At 38.1% G+C, this 18,207-nt stretch overlaps 1 protein-coding gene across 7 annotated transcripts in view; it reads right to left on the minus strand.

Annotated features, from left to right (window-relative positions):
- The window catches only part of LOC122806463 (plasma membrane calcium-transporting ATPase 1-like), a 1,798,374-nt gene that overhangs the window by 210,108 nt on the left and 1,570,059 nt on the right, over positions 1-18,207 (minus strand). For all 7 annotated transcript variants that reach the window (XM_044076929.1, XM_044076926.1, XM_044076924.1 and 4 more), the window contains one exon: positions 16,295-16,382. In XM_044076929.1, coding sequence (XP_043932864.1) covers positions 16,295-16,382 — 88 coding nt within the window. The remainder of the gene's footprint in view (positions 1-16,294; positions 16,383-18,207) is intronic.

The following is an 18,207-nucleotide window of genomic DNA, read 5'->3' on the forward strand; positions in this document are numbered from 1 at the left end:
GTCTTTCATGGTGCTCTTGACTGTATATAACAGTAACTGTTAGAAAAATTTGTACTCCAGAAAAAAAAATCCTGTATTCACCTCCCTGTTAAAGAACAACTGTAATAAGTGCTTCCTCTTCCCAGAGTGTATTTCCCTCACAATAAAATAATTCTTACACAGTCGCATATAAAAAGCACAACATCATTATTTCTTCCCTTTTATGGCATTTCAACGGATAAAACATTGGGATATGAATAAAATCTCAGAAGTTTTTACAAATTTGTTTCCTTGGCTCTTCAACTGTTTACCCATTATTTTTCCTCAAAGAAGCAAATATGCCTGACAACAAGATATTTACAGGTGCCTTACTGAAATGTCAGAACTCAAAATACCATGTGTTGAAAAGCTTAAAAAAAAAAAAAAAAAAAAAAAGGACACTAAAAATGCAGAAGAGCAAACCTCAAAAATCCCCCCGGCACCCCCCCCCCCCATCCTCCCTGAACTTGTATACCAACTCCAAGATCTCAATACCTCTGAGAAAAGGGAATATTCTGAGAAATGGCATCTCTGACTTAGTATATACAACTCCAATCTTTCAGCCATTCAGTCTCTGCATTTCAAATGGTTACCTGTTTACAGACCTCAGTTCTTTCCCTGCCACTGAGATTCTTGGGATTGAATTCTCTTTTACTATGTACTGTCATTTACAGCTGCCTTCTTATTCAGCCTTTATGAATTAGCTTGAGTGATAAAAATAAAACTAATGATAGAAACAGATTGTCAATAAAGAAGAGTTTCTGTAACTAATTAATTTTATTTTGTAAGCAAGCAATAATTCCTGACAGGGTGGGTGGAACTGGGGAAATAATGCCCAAAGGGCTTTATTTCCCCAATAACACCCACCCCTATAGACAGTGACCTTGGACAATGAGCTAGCTATATGCTAAATTTTCATATTGGTTGTTTATTAGTGTTTACTTTTTATAATTTTGATGTAAAATATTTCCTCCCCCTTATGCTGAAAAAGCTGCAGTAGCACATGTAATTGCTACTGGAGGAAGTCCTTTATCATAGGAAGTTACTAAGCTAATGGTCATATGGCCCTTACAAGCCTAGCCAAGTTCTTACCCTTATTTCCACGATCAGCACCTACTGCTCCTGTCCAAGAGGGACACAGATGGAATCCCTGGGGTGAATTGGGTCTGCATTACATGATCGAAACCTTAGGTTATCAAACACCTAAAGGTCGATCACTAAATATCGAACTCTTAACATCGAAAGCAGACGTTTCCACAAGGGAAATAATGCTGTTGGCCAAATTAAAAAAAAAAATTTAAACAGAAATGAAGTGGGGGGGGGGCTGTGCTCCCCCACACCCCCCTAACTAAATATACCAACTCCGAGATCGCTCTACAGTGGAGAAAGAACAAAAATCCGAGTGACAGCCAAATGACTTGTTTCCCTGTGTAGAATGAAGCAGGACTATTCGGCCCCGGACAGTTTGACCCCAATGCATTTCAATGCAATTTCATGAATAAATTTATATGTATTGTCTATTGAACTTTTTAGTGGACAGTTCGACCCCAAACATATTCTAATATGTACTTTATCATTATTCAATAATAACACTTTTTTTCTTTGTATATATATTTTTGTTTTTTTTCATTTGTTTATCACATTTGTGAGTTTTAATATAACTAAATATTATGTTAGTATAAATGCAATTTATAAACTTTTTCTCATATAACTAATGTTTTAACATTTATTCTTGTTTTATTTTATAACATACTTTCTAATGTTCTCTTTAATTAAACATTTTAATGTTAACTTGTATTATTTAATATCTATAAATTCTTTAAAATTATATTAAATCCTTTTTGTTTTCAGGTTAATATGCTTTTTAAAACTTACTGAAACTGTTTTATTCAGGTATATATTTCTTCTTCATTTTCATCTTTTTTTGTAACTCATTAAGAAATTGTGTGCTACTCCCTGTAAGTATTCCAAATTTGTTCTATTTATACTATCTCTTGCTAAAGTTAACAGTCTGTTATCATTTGTTTGATATTTTTTCTTTTTTTTCAGTGGTTCTGGTTTTTGATAGTGGGTGCGTGTTGAAAAGTTCCTTTGGTAACTTTCATATTGTGTTTAGCAGGCAGAGAGATTTAATAAGGAAATGCAATCTGTCTGTTTATTAGAAGCTGTGAAATAACTGCATATATAATAGCATAGCTTGCCTTTTACCTTGTTTTCAATCTTCGTTCCTACCACAGACTTCAGGAATTCATTGTTGCACTTCCTGAGTGATGGTAACATCCCTGTTTTTCAGTAGTACCCAGTATTTCAAACGGAAAGCAAGAGAGGAACAGTCCACAGGTTATGAAAAAAATTAAAAACTCAAGCCGTCCCTACTTTCCCATTACTTCTACACTTATGACATCCGCAGTACGATTTGAATCAAGTAAACCGTTTATTGTCATTTTTGCACTAGTGGAAAGCAATACTTTCCCACTATATCATGCAAGTTAAATGGATTTTGAGAAATTATTTCTGTTTCTATTTTTTTTGATAAGTGGCTAATAATCCTTATAAACTCACATAATGTACTGTTTCTCCTGATAGCATGTTCTTTTTCGTGATGCGTAACGGATGACTGTAAAAAATATAACATGCATTCTTATAACTTTGCAAATATAACTAAGGTCTGTACATTGTGGAAATTCTTGTTCAATGTTTATAAGATATATTGCTGTTTAAGTAGCATCGAGTAATGATAGTGTCTGTTTTACAATTTGTTTTTATGTTCTGACGTGATTTTTCTTTACAAACACAAACACCTCCAATACTCCAATACTCCAAAATCGCTTAACATACGAAACAGGAACACAAACACTGAAATGTTTGATAAGGTTCTTTTAATTCTGGTACCTCGGCCTTCGCCTTCTTCTGGAATACATTTTACAACATCAAACACCACCCCTTTTGTAATGCATCTAATTACATAATTAATGCACCCTACTTTAACAATTTATTAATTTAGTTATTAACTCAACCATGTAGTTTCACTAAAAAATGCTGACTTCATTCACATTTATGATTTCTAACTTCATTAAATGTGCTATCAGTTATATATAAACATTTTTAATCCACCTAAGCTATTATTAATAAATAACCACATTACTAAATGTTATTATAACATCTATTATTATATGTTCTTACAAAATTTAGAATTCATACATCAAACATTAAATTGTTAAAGTAGGGTGCATTAATTATGTAATTAGATGCATTACAAAAGGGGTGGTGTTTGATGTTGTAAAATGTATTCCAGAAGAAGGCGAAGGCCGAGGTACCAGAATTAAAAGAACCTTATCAAACATTTCAGTGTTTGTGTTCCTGTTTCGTATGTTAAGCGATTTTGGAGTATTGGAGGTGTTTGTTTTTGAAGCTGTTATGTCTGTGAATACAACCACTGTCACCTCGCTGGGTGCACAATCAACTCAACCGGTCAATTTGGCTTCCATGTGGAAAGAAAGGGAAGAGAAGATGGCAATAAATGATCCATGGGAATGTACTGCCATTGATTTTTCTGAGAAGTATGTGGAACTTGAGAGGGCTATGGTGAAGGAACTAACAACTTTCTATGATTTAAAGTTATTAGAGAAGTACATTAGTTCCAACATAACACCTAGGGGTTTGAGAGTTGAGCGGTTGCCTGCTTTCGAATTTTCTGAGGATGAGGCAGATTTGTCCTCAGAATGGAAAGCCATTTCTCTTAAATGCACACTCGGTTGGCTGAGTGTGTTGGTGAAAAGAAATGAAAGAACATTGGAAAAAGTCCGTGCCTCTATTCTACATTTGCAGGAGAGACTCATCGAAGAGAGTACTGTGACTGTGTTTAATAAGAACCTTGTTGATATCAAAAACAGGGTCTCCAAAATTGAAGCGGAGGTAATTTCACGTAAAAAAAGGAAATTCCTCCGTGATGTTAGAGACCACGATACAGGTAAGCTGTATTCTTGGCAGTACAGCTTTAAGAGGAAGCGTGGCGCTTTCCGTGACGTCAGAAGTGGGTCGAGATCTGGCATCGGAGATACCTCAGCGTCTTCAGTAGATGAATCTAGTAGCAGAAAAAGCGTTTCTTTTGAAAGCTTGAATGTGGAACAGGAGGTAGCAGCCGAAGTAAACGGAGCAGTTGGCAATTCAGGACAGAGTCCGGTACAGCAAAAGGGAAAAGGGCGCCGTTTTCAAAATAAGGGGAGAAGAAGATGACAACTTGGAGAAAGCAGTCGGATTGGAAAGCAGCTCTTTAAACCTAGGTTGTTTGAATATGGGCGAGTCGCAGCCCAATTGTGGACTTATTGAAACTTTTTGCACAGATATTTGTGAAGGTGAGAGTTACAACATTTTGAACATTTCAGACTTTAACATTACTGAATGTGCAAAACAGGTGTTGTTTAAAGGTACAAAGTTTGTTCCAGTATGTTTTCCATCATTGGCTGACATTTCTTTGGAAATTAGGGAATTTTGTAGGAAATTATATTTAAGAGAATTTTTTTCTGACAATGAAAGTATTCTAAATGTTGTTAATGTGCAGGAGGATGATGACAATTTTGAAAATTTAGATAATCTAGATAATTCTCTAATGAATATGACATTACATGAGAATGAATTAGTGGATATTTATCTACAAGAGGATGTTTGTGAAAATGAAGCAAATTTTGCATTTAACACTGGATATGGGAGGCTGGTTGTTCCTAAAGTACCATATAAAAGCAAATTTATTCCACCCAAGAAAAGTATGGCTATCAGTGTATTTGAAAAAACATTGCTGAAAACATTGGAGGAAGAACATAAAAAATTCTGTAGAGGGAAGAAAAAATATAATTTAAGTAGGGATGAGTGGAAGGCCCTTTCCAATTTAAAGAAGTCCAATAATCAGTATGTGTTTACTCAGGCTGACAAAGGAGGGAATTGGGTGATTCTATCCAGGGACAAATACAATTCAATAGCTTTGGATTTGTTGTTGGATGTAAATACTTACGTGGAATTGCCTTCCAATATGTTTAAGGAGTATAATTCACAGTTATTGGAACTACTTGAGAGGGGAGAAAGGTTGGGTTTCCTGTCATCTGCTGATATTAGAAAACTGCATGTAAAAAATCCAAAGAGTGCCAGATTTTTCATTATTCCCAAAATACATAAGGACATTAGGAACCCACCAGGTTGTGCCATTGTTTCGGGCAAAGGAGCCTATTTGCAAAATGTTGGAATATTTTTGGATTCCTTGTTAAAATGCTATTTGGAGAGGGTACAATCATATGTGAAAAACACAAATGATGTATGTATGAAAATAAGGGAAATTAAATGGGAGCATGACTTTTACTGGACCAGTGTAGATGTAAAATCTTTATACACTAGTATTAATAGACATCAAGGTTTAAAAGCAGTGGAAAAAATGTTAGGGGATGGACCCAGGACTCATTTTATTCTCAGTTTGTTGGATTTTTGTCTAACTCACAACTGTTTTGAATTTGAAGGGAGACATTTTTTACAAAAGGAGGGCACAGCTATGGGGGCAGCATTTGCGCCCTCATATGCAATTTTGTTTATGGCCCATTTTGAAAATTGTTTCATTTATCCCTCAGAATTCTATAAGAACAACATAGTAAAATATGTGAAATTTATTGATGATTTGTTGTTTTTGTGTAGGGGTAATTCAGAAGATTTTGAGAAATTCGTTTCAGGGATTAAAGAAAATCCTTGGGGGTTAGATTTCACCTACACAATTGGGGGCGAAAGCATCCAGTATCTGGATGTCGAGATATATCTGAGTTTAGACAACAAAATACAATATAAACCATTTCAGAAGAACACAGCAGCTGAGAACTTTTTGCATGCTTCAAGCATGCATAGTGACTATCTGCTCAAGTCCTTACCATTTGGAGAATTTAAACGCATTGGGATTAATACGTCAGATAAGAAAAGGATTCTTAGTGAATTTAACAAGGTTGAAGAAAGACTTAAAGGACGGGGTTACTCTGAAGAAAACATCAGAATAGCCAGAGGCAGGGTGGAACGAGAGTTAGGTCTTGGGAGGACATCTGGAACAAAGAGAAAGTCTTGGAGAGAAGTGAATGAAAATTCGGATTCTCACCTGGCAAATTTAGGGGAAGAGAGGCTTAGGGATAGTATATTTTTTGTCACCAAATATTCACAATTTTCTAATACAGTAAGGGAGGTAGTGATGAGATTTTGGCCTATTATCACTGGAGATGACAAAATAGGAAAACTTTTTCCATCTAAAGTCACCTTTTCGTATAGCAGATATTCAAATTTAAAGGAAATATTGAATGTTAGAAACACGAATACATATAGGAAGAATATTAGAAAAGGAACCTTTAGATGTGGAAGTTGCAAGATTTGTAATAGGGTCAGAAGTTTGGATGGTACAAAAATTAATGATGTTACGTATAGGGCCCTGGAATATTATGATTGCAACTCCACGGGGGTGGTATACATTATAGGATATGGTTGTGTGAGACAGAGGTGGTATATAGGCCAAACAACTAGAAAGGTTAAGCTTAGAATTCTTGAACATTTGGGTGACATAAGACACAAAAGAATGGAAAGTCCTGTTGCCAAACATTTTTGTGAACAACATAAGGGGGTCCCTGAGGGATTCATATTGTGTGTGTTGGGCAGGCCCAATGTATTTGGAAATGAAGCAGTTTTCCGTGAAAAATTATTACAAATGGAATCCAGGTTTATTCTCAATTATAAAACTTTGTTTCCAAATGGAATGAACATGGAAATCTAGAATGAATATTTCCACATATTTCTTAGAAAAAATCTATTTTTTTAGAAAGAATTTAATGTTTGATGTATGAATTCTAAATTTTGTAAGAACATATAATAATAGATGTTATAATAACATTTAGTAATGTGGTTATTTATTAATAATAGCTTAGGTGGATTAAAAATGTTTATATATAACTGATAGCACATTTAATGAAGTTAGAAATCATAAATGTGAATAAAGTCAGCATTTTTTAGAGTGAAACTACATGGTTGAGTTAATAACTAAATTAATAAATTGTTAAAGTAGGGTGCATTAATTATGTAATTAGATGCATTACAAAAGGGGTGGTGTTTGATGTTGTAAAATGTATTCCAGGAGAAGGCGAAGGCCGAGGTACCAGAATTAAAAGAACCTTATCAAACATTTCAGTGTTTGTGTTCCTGTTTCATATGTTAAGTGATTTTTCTTTACTTCAGTTATTCTTTTATGCGGGTTGAACGGTCTGGAGTCGAATAGGTCGGGGTTGAATCAGCGGGGTCCAAACGTCCTGTACCTGTGTAGAACCGGCCGTTCGCAATTTTCAGACTTCGACATTTAGTGTTCAACCTTTAGGTGTTCGATAACCTAAGGTTTCAACCACGCAATAGGGAACCAGGTGAATTTACAGTCACCCATCCAATCTTCCAGGTTGCATTTGAAGAGGGCCAAAGAGGTGCTCTGCTTGACATGAAGTGGGAGTCTGTTACAAAGGTGTGATAACCTCTGTGAGGCAAATCTGTCCCTCCAGCTGGTTTTATTAATGTCACATACCAGGCTAAGGTCTTTACAGTGAGCAACTTGTGTATCATTTGACTTACGGATATGCAGCATTTCCAATAAAACAGGCTCAAAGATTGTTTTGTATGCAAGGCAGAGATCACCTCCGAGTAGTCTGTAAGAAACAGAATAAAGTGACAGTGATTTCAGATGATTCCCATAGGACAGATACTAAAGAACTAAATTTTCCTTGTGAGGAACCTTTGTGGTTTCTCCAATTGCTGCAGGTGCTTGGAAAGGTACATATCAAAAGGGACGTTGTACTCAATTATTGGCCTGATGAGGGAAGAGTACAGGTAGGTTATAACTTCTTTTTTTTTTCTGGAGGCAATGCCCTTAATTATTAGATGAGCAATATAGAATGCCCTTCTTACCATTGTGGAGACATGGTGGTCAAAGGTAAGGTTGCTGTCAACTTGTGTGCCCAGGTCTCTCACCACTGAGTGTGTACTTAAGGTGTTGCTATTGATGTGGTAGTTAGCAGGAACATCACATTTACTGAAAGGAATGATAATACATTTTTTTGCATTGAGTTTAAGGCCATGACTTTGGCACCAATCATTTGTTTGTGTAAGACCCTCTTGTAGGATGTTGACATCATTTGGAGATTGTATGACCGCTCCCAGTTTGCAGTCATCAGCAAACTTTGTCAGCCACAGACCTTTAGTTTTTGCTTGTACTTTGGAGAAATAAGATTCCAAACAGTAGAGGTCCTAGGACTGATCCCTGTGGAACACCACTGGTTGCAGGTTGCTGTTGGAGCTGGATTCCCCTATTTTGACTACATGTTTTTTTCAGTGAGCCATTTAGTGACCCATCTAACAATATAAGGGTTGATGCCTAGTTGGGTGAGATTGTCAATGATGCCTGAGTGGGGGATAGTGTCAAATGCCTTGGCTAAGTCCCGGTAGGCTGTATGCATAAACTTCCCTTCATCCAGGGCCTTGGTGACTGTCTCGAAAAAGTTCACCAGCTTTAACAGACATGATCTCCCTTTGATAAATCCTAACTAAGTAGGGTCAAGTACTTGGAGATTACTTATATCTTTGTTAATAAGGTCCATGATGATTCGCTCCATGGCCTTGCAGACAAGGCTAGTCAGGCTAATGTCTATAGTTCCTGGGGTCAGTGGAAGCACCACCTTTGTGCAATGGAATAATGGTGGCTGTTTTCTATTCAGCTGGTATAAAGCCCAAAGCTGCTGCTTAGACTGTGATTGAAAACAGTACCCAATGGTGTTGCTAATTCATGTTGGAGCCCATGTAGGATGCAGTTTGGGAAGTTATCAGGTCCCAAAGATGCTGTGTCTTTGGCCTTAGAGAGGGCATTTATGACCTGCTCTTTAGAGATACAAGGGAAGGGCAGGTGGTAGGGATGTCATGGGGTATGTGTGGCAGGGACACGGGAGTGAAGTTTTCACAGAACCTGTTGGCCAACGTGTTAGCTATGTCCACAGGCTCAGTATATGTGGTACCATTAACTTCCAGTTCGGCACAAATCTGGGCCTTTCCTTTTCGGTTATGGATGTAACTGCAGAATGCCTTGTGGTTGTCTTCTGCTGAGGAAGCTAATTTGGACTCATAGTTTGCTCTGAAGGACTCCATAAAAAGTCTTATTTGTATAAGCTTTTACATCCAAAATATAAGTATTTAATGTCAATACACACATAAAATGTCTCTCAGATACACATTCAGAGGCAGACAGACTCACATGCATACATACATACAAAATTACACACACAAATTCCCAGCAATTACAGCCATTTTTGACTGAAAAGAGATCACCTGTCTTTGTGATCAAATGAAAGAAAAAACAGAATTATACAGTGCAAAGCATTGCAACCTCTGCCCCAAACTGTCCTTGATTTTGTAGAACATCCATGATTTGTGTCCATCATTTTCTAGTAATTTGCTGAGAACTGCATTTAATCAACAAAGCTAGACATAGTTTCATGTTTCTTATTCTTCACATAGCGTGTGTTTGTCCATATGGGCCTCCACTATAGCAGGTTTAAGGTATTACACAGATCAAAGACAATGTTAAGATAGAAACGCAAGTACATACAGTTCAGTCACTAAGTGTTGTACTGCAAATGGCATAAACAGCAGTAATAAAAGATCTTCATGTACTGGATAAAATATATTAATTAGAAACAAAAATAGTTGCAGGGAAATAATTATGTCAATGCTATGCAGATATTAGCAAGAAAGGTCAGAAAAGTTGTTAGAAAGGTAATCAGGAAATGTATAGAGTTATATTTGACATTAGAAAAGAGGGAAAACTGAAGCAAATCTGAGTGAAAACAATTAATACATATATTTTTAAGATGTAATGGAAACCTTCCAGCAAATGCTCCCATAATAGCTGATGTGCATTTCATTTATTTAATTTTGCACATTATCATCTGTTACACATCCCGGTAGCGTTGCTACCTCACAGCAAGAGGTTCTCCCGTTCAATTCTCGGCTGGGCTTGGGAGTGCCTTCTGTGTGGAGTCTGCATGTCCTCCCCGCGGTTGAGTAGCGTTCGAAAGACATGTGTGCGTAAATGGGCATGCCTTCGTTGAAAGTTGGGCGTCAAGCTGGCACCTCGGCTTTTCGGAAAAATCTACTGCCAATCATTAGCGGACCGGAGTTCCGCTGTGGCGACTCCTTACCGGGAAAAAGCCGAAAGACCACCATCCTCCGTTACACATCCTAATGTCTTACATCCAGTCCTCAAAAAACTCTACAGAAATTTTCCCTACAGTACTGTGAGATTGTTTATGCCCAAACTACTGGGGAGTCAAAAAATAGGAAATCAGCTTTCCTACAGCAACTTTAAATATATTTCCGAGTAATAAATATAAACAACAAATCACAAGTCGCTGGGATGATTAAACCACTGGGAAAGTGCTTACTGTTTATTAAAGGATTTTTTTTTTATGAGCTCCTGGACAGCGTTTTATTCCGCTGGCTTTCTTTTTCTATATTTCTGAGTATAATAACACTGCTCCTCTCACTTATATTTTTTAAGTAGACAATAACCCTCCCACCATCTAGTATTAAAGGCCACTTGAATATAAACTATTAATAATCTTGTTCCTTACTGGATAATGAGATCACTAAACTACAAATATGCCTAGTTTGGAGAAGTGTTTGTTTTGGATTCTTGTTTTTACACACCACACCCGTGGACTACACGGCTATTCTTGGTTCTTAGTAGATAATGTAGTCATTGCACCCTTCGTGCTACACCTCAGAACTCAAAAATGTAAATGCAGCATGAGAGATAGCTGCCCAATACTTAAGTGACACCACTAGAGGGCAGCATCTAGTCTCAGACATCCTTGTATAAAAATAATGTTGGCAACTACAAACACACCATGCTCAATGTTTGACTTTCTCTACTCACTTTCACCTTTCACTAAAGTGCTGCATGCATGGGTATAACACGCACACACACACACACACACACACACACACACACACACACACACACACACACACACACACACACACACACACACAAAATCAGATTGGAAGAATTGTCTGTCTTATGATAACCTTCTGGACAGGAATCTTCTCACGAAATACAAAAATTAACTTCAAGTCAGTGTGAGAACCTCCACCATGCCTTACTCTTCCAGCTACTTTAATGTTGCACTTTGGTGGCATAAAATCTCAGGAGGTTTTAAAATGTCACCATCTCTTCTCGCTACTCATCAAGCTGAGAATATTTCTAAAGGTTTTAAACTCTTTAACTTAATACACAGAATGTTTGAAAACAGATGTCTGAGCCAGGTACCCAAGTTTCTTTTTTGCTCAGCAATGAATTACTGAGATAGCTTGACCTTGCCCCATCTACAACTAAGAAAAATTATTCTAACTGAAGCAGTACAGTCGCTGTACATGCTAGATCTGAACTTTTTCTCACTCTCTGCATCCCCCCCCCCCCCAAAGGCACACCCATTCTCTTCCTTCTCTGTATGCAAAACTTTACTTTTGAAGCTGTCTGTAGTAGGCAAACATCTGAGTTGGTGTGTCACTACTGGTTACAGTGCAATGTCAAGTTCCATGATAGGTGTGAAATTAGATTGCCAACATTTTTGACAAAAGGCTAACAAAGCATTTTACAGACAACAGACAATGAACATAACTTCTTCTGAAAATGAAATCTCAGTATATATATATATATATATATATATATATATATATATATATATATATATACATATATACATACATACAATGTGTGTGTGTGTGTGTATATCTCGACATATGCATATATATATATATATATATATATATATATATATATATATATATATATGCATATATATATATATATATATATATATATATATATATATATACACACACATATATAAACACACACACTTTTTTTTTTTTTTTTTTTTAAACAGTGGTTTCATCTCTTATCTTTCAAATTTTACCTCCAATGTTGCACAACAGAAAATAATTGGAGAAAGGAGTTCAAAGTAGGGACACTTTTTAAATGTAAATACTATTAACTTAAAATTTTATTAAATACTATCCAGTTTTAGGAGGGATGGAGTAAACATTTGAGAATGCATTAGCAGCTTTCCTCCAGAAGGTAGTCTGCACCTGGTCCCCCTGGACCTTTGGGTAATGGCTAAAACATTATCCACTCCCTTAGAGTCTTTTTTTAGGCAATGTCAAAATAACAAAACTACCAGCATAAAAAAAAAAAAATTATCAAAGCAGCCTTAAGGTGGTGTTCACTGCTTGGAGCCTAAACAAGAAACACTACACCATGCCTCTCAACTGTTCAGATTTTCACCTCATATTTTTGGTCTATTCCTCATAAAATTTGTAGTTTTCTGGTAAATCACTGCAATGATCTGGGGACTGAACTCAATAAATGATACATTTGAGTTTCAGACTTCAAATCCTTCTGAAAATGTATGTGAACACAAACCCTGTTACTCTAGCAACTTTCTAATTTTATAACAGCAATATTTAAAATATGTCCCAGTTTTTGGCCCTTTGCACCCCCCCCCCCCTCCATTTTGTCAGGCTTTGTCCTGATTTCTTTCACTAAGAGGATGAGAAGTATGCTCCACACCCTGCAAGCTTTCCTCTTTCTCTAACGATAGTTGGTTTAAAGCCATGAAGCTCACAACTCTTACCTAGACTTACTAGAGGTGCTCACCATCCAAACAAATACCCTACTTATGAGAGACTTTTAACTATCCCTCTATAAACTGGGAAATGTACACTGCCTGTAACTCACAGGCACAATGTTTCCCAGACTTTATTAACACAAACATCCTGGACAGGATAGTGCACTCTCCAACCACAGGATCAAATTTATTGGACATAGTACTCACCAGCATGGGAGAGCATTGCACCACATAAACACACACACACACACAACTCCCATGTCATGACCTCATTGGTGAAGTTGGACCACAAAGCTGGCTCCCTTGAAATAAAAATCAACCCGGAAAACCCAACTAAACCTGTAACAGTTCGGAACTAAACTAAAGCAAACAGAACAGTTTGTTAAAATTCATGGCTTCTCCCAAACTCTGACAGCACAGCTACCTATGCAGATTTACAGAAACCTTGCACAAACATATAAATGGTTACACTGAAGCTGCTGTACCTTAAAAAGGTAAGCCCAGACCTAATGCCAAAAACAATCCACACTGGTGGAATCCTTACCTTAACAGTGTATATAACAAAAGAAAAAAAGTCATGACCAAAATCAGAAAACGTAACTCTCTCAGAGACAAGAGCTCATTGATTTAGCTACACAAAAATCTAAGAGGTCTAATAAAGTCCAACAAGAGCAATTACGAGGTTAGGATGGCCTCGCAGGCTAAGGACAATCACAAGGCCTTCTCCAGCTATATCAGGAACCTTAAAGGTAACACACAGCAGTGTGCAGAACTTGTACAACATGTCACAACCTTCACTGACCATAGTGACATAGCAAATCTACAAGATGACAAATTTAGCTCTAACTTCATCCCCCCTACTCCTCCCCAACTACCCCATGAAATTCCTTCTAGCATACCCCCCCACCCCCACCCTATCAAAAAGGAGCAGGTCCTGGAGGCATTTGCTAAGGCCAAAAACACTGCTTCAGTGGGTCTCCTAAATAGCCTAAAACATGACCTAGTAAGTCAACTTCAAGCACTTTTCAGATACAGCCGCTAAACAGGTTACAAGCCAGGTGAATGGACAAACCCATCAGTCCGACAGGTCTAATACACAAAGACATGGAAGGAATTATTATGGAAATGATCAACAAGGACACTGGACCCATCCCAGTTTCCCTTTAAGGGAAGGTCTTGAATACTTAACCTGGTAGACTTCTTTGAGAGGGTCACCATGGCTATGGATGAGGGGAAAATGGTGTATACAGTCTACCCTGACCTGGTCAAGACATTTGATACAATACCCTACCCAGGTATTGTTGACAAGCTCTTAGAAATACGCATAAATCCTTACATAACTCACTGTATTCCTAGCTAGCTCACAGATAGGCTCCAAGAAGTCAGGATCTGTGAGACCACCTCCACCAAGAGACTGGTCACCAGCGGAGTACCCCAGGGTTCTGTGCTAGGCCCACTCCTGTTCAGCATCTACTTCTCAGAAGTCAAGGCTAATTTCAAAGGCCTCTGGCTCACCAAGTTCACAGATGACTGTAAACTGGGAGCTATCACAGATTCCTCCCATTACACCAACATCCTACAAAAGAGGGTCCTAGACAAACAAATGACTAGTGTGAAAACCATGGATTAAAACTCAGTGCAAACAAAAGCATTATAGTGCCCTTTGGGAAATCATCCACCCAAGCTAATTACTTAACTGAAAAAAATCCCCCTAAGAGCTGACCCGATAGTTAGGAAACTGGGAACATATGTAGACAGTAATCTGGTGTTTGTCCAACATGTAGCCAAGGTAGTAAAAGAATCATTCTATGTCACCCAACTGATAAGCAAGAGTATGGCATCCAGGCCCATGAACGAAACAGCACTACTTTACTCAGCCCTTATCAGATCCATCATGGAGTACAGTGTCCCCTTTGGCATGTACCAAACCAGGCACTTGCAACAGTTGAAATACCCTCAAACGTTCTTCAACAGGAGAATCCAGGATATGAATATCCTATCACCTTAACATCCTACCTCTGTAGTCAGTCTCCTGCAGGTTACTGAGAGGCGATCTATGCCTAACATATAAGGCATCCTGAGATCCAGCTCTGATGGATTTCTTGCACATCTGCTAGACTAACATTACCAGAAACACTACATCCAAGGACCTAAACTTTGTCTGTGACAAACAGAACTGCTGGAGACACCAATATGTCTCTCAAAGCATCCATGCTGTGTGGAATATGTTCCCCATCTACGTGAAGCAGAAGTTATCCCTGACTCTATTCAAAAGAAACCTTGATCATTGTATGGGGAATCACAAAATCACCTCTGGTCTGGTCCACATATCTCTAATGCACAGAGGTTGACAGAAAGTAAATTAATCCCCAACTAACATATCCCCCAAATAACCCTTAACTACCTCTTTACTAACAAACCCCACCATACAGGCATCCAAGGAACAATGGGACAAAACTGGGTTGGGTTGCATGACTAGGCTTGTAAAGACCCTGGTAGTTGTTAGGTTCATAGGTTTATACTAGACTATTAATAATAAAAAAAAAAAAAAAAAATTCTGTAATCAAGGTACCTGGGCAGAAGCCAATTATGTCCATTTATTTGGCCTTCCCCAACCCTCCTCCTGTCATTTTTGTTACAACTCTTTTTTCTTTAAACTGTGGCAACCTGCTATACTACCTTCAGCTACTACAACAAAAGTTAACTTTTACATTAAATTATAATAAGACAGTTCAGAGTTATTTGTACCTGTATACCAACAAAATCACCTTTTAGATAAAATAGGTATTTCAAAACTGCAATAAGAAAGGCTAATAGCTAAGACGAAAGTGTGCACAGTGCAGAGACCACGGTAAAAATCATAAAGCACCTCAGCAGAAAGAGTATTCAGTCCTGTCCATCTGCCATGAGCTAGATGATCACATGGACTTCACTGTAGTTGTGAAGCTTGTCTGCTCGTCTACTGCATGGCGTTCAGTGTAGGTCCTTGTAAGTGCTGCAGTGTTCACCTCTGTGATTTCTTTTTTTCCCTCCTCAATAATCATGTCATTAAAACATCAAACCCAAAGAGAAAAAGAAAGTACAAGCAGAAAACAGCTAAAAATCAAGTGACTTCTCCTTGCAGTCTTCTACTTTAGTTCTATTTTTTTTAAAGCTCCTTTTTGAGATGGAGAATGGAAAAAAATGGAGGCTAGAAGATTTCTTAGTGATCCCAACTAACAATGGTGTCAGTTTTGCTATTTTTTCTGTCTGACTGCTTTTTGGTACATTGCTGTAAAGTGGTTGATTTGTTTTTCGGCAGACTCTCTTCATGTATTAACACCTTGTTTGAGAAGATTCTTTGTCCACAAAGTTCCAGATTTCATTTTGTCCATTTTCTAATGTGTAATAAATCACACTAAGGCAGCAATTAAATCATTTTATTGCACTGTTTTAAGGGACACAATCACTTATTCTGGCCTCATCTTTCAAATTTCCCATGGGATGTATATTAAAAAATTGCTTAGTCCATACTGTGACATCTTACACTTAAAATATGTATCCCTTACCTTTCACCAGTGTATGTTTGTCTGTTGGTGAAGACCGTGCTAAGACTCTGAGCTTGGGCCACACTTTGTCTAGCTTCTCCTGTTCCACCTAAAAGAAAAAAGAAAAAAATCAAGTATGTTACAACTAAAAGTATGGTGTTTAGAAGTTCTTACCCCTGCATGTGTTTTCCTAGGCTAAATAAAGCTTGAACCTGTTGACATCTTTGTTCTAGTCAGCCCCCTCTGTGCATGTCATGTTTTCATAAAACCTTCAGTTATCCTCTAAAGGAATTTGGGTCTAGGACTCCTACCTAATACGATATATTCCACTACAGTGTTTTGCGGATTGTTCTTGGGTCTAAAGTAAGGTGTTTGTAGCTCTGCCTTCCTTTCCTCTTGAGAGGCTATAAAATTATACATGTGTCTCTGCATTTAGAAATAATCTCATTCACCTCTTTGCTGCATCAAACTACTGTCCCATTAGCCTAATGAGCCTGGTCTGCAAAGCTAAGGAGCATATCATCATGGAACTTATAAACAATGACATTGGTAATCTCGAAACTCAGGACCCCACCCAGTTCGGGTTTGTAAAAGGCAGATCATGTCTCCTAAACCTGATGGACTTCTTTGAAGCAGTCACCAAAGCCGTAGATGAGGGTAAGGTGGTTCACACAGCCTATCTAGATCTCGCCAAGGCTTTTGACACCATCCCCCACTCTGGAATTATAGATAAACTCACTAAACTAGGTATAAATCCCTATGTCACAAGATGGGTTGCCAACTGGCTCACTGACAGAACCAACACTGTGAAAGTAGCAGACTCCAAATCCAGCTTCAGACCAGTGACAAGTGGAGTACTACAGGGTTCAGTCCTGGGTCCTCTCCTGTTTGGTATCTACTTCTCTGAAGTACAGGCCAACACAGAAGGTCATTATTAACGGTTCGCAGATGACTGCAAACTAGGAGCCATAACCAAAACTCCAAAAGATGTGGACATCCTACAAAAGGGCCTTGCTGAGACAGATGCCTGGTGTCAAAGCCATGGCCTCAAGCTCAATGCCAAAAAGTGCATTGTCATTCCTTTTGGTAAAAACTCAGTACCCATGAACTACCACATATGTGGTAGTCTACTTAACAACGAAAGTGAGATAAGAGACCTTGAGACACAGGTGGACAGTAGTCTCTCCTTTGATAATCACATCGCCACAGTAGTCAGGAAATCCTTCTATGTGGCACACCTCATCCAGGAAAAAAGAGGTCATTGTTCCCCTCTACTCGTCACTCATTAGACCCGTTATAGAGTACAATGCCCCTTTTGGTATGTACCTCACAAGACATCTACAACAACTGGAAAGGCCACAGAAATACCTCACAAAGAGGATTACCGGCCTCAAAGAGATGCCCTATGCAGACCGTCTCAAAAAACTGCAGCTTTACTCCGTTGCATATCGCCTACTCAGAGGCGATCTCTGCCTAACACACAAAGCTATGTCAAACCCAGAGCTTTTAGACATGCTCCACTTAAAGAAATCCCAATCCCTATGAGCTACACGCTCTAGGGACCTACACCTCGTCACCACAATAAACAGAACATGCTGGAGGGATAGATTCCTGTCCCAGAAACTTCCCATACTCTGGAACAAACTACCTATCTGTATCAAACAAAGCTCCTCATTAGCACTCTTCAAGAAAAATCTTGATGATTGGATGGGAGATAGGAAATTTACCCAGGGGATCACTTCTGTGGCTCTGCTCGACAGTGGCACAGGAAAATATTTTTTTTGGGTGGCAAAAGCCAGGGTACCTTTGGCTAGGCTTATATAGGCCCTAGGGCCAAAAGCCTAGTACCTACCTATGAACCTATATAGTGTGGAAAGTGATGTTCTACCCGTGAAGTATATTTCCTGGACAAATTTGCTCTATAAGATTGGGAT

Source organism: Protopterus annectens, chromosome 7.part0, assembly GCF_019279795.1.
Source record: "Protopterus annectens isolate FY-2018-M chromosome 7.part0, PAN1.0, whole genome shotgun sequence".
Lineage (NCBI taxonomy): Eukaryota > Metazoa > Chordata > Ceratodontiformes > Protopteridae > Protopterus > Protopterus annectens.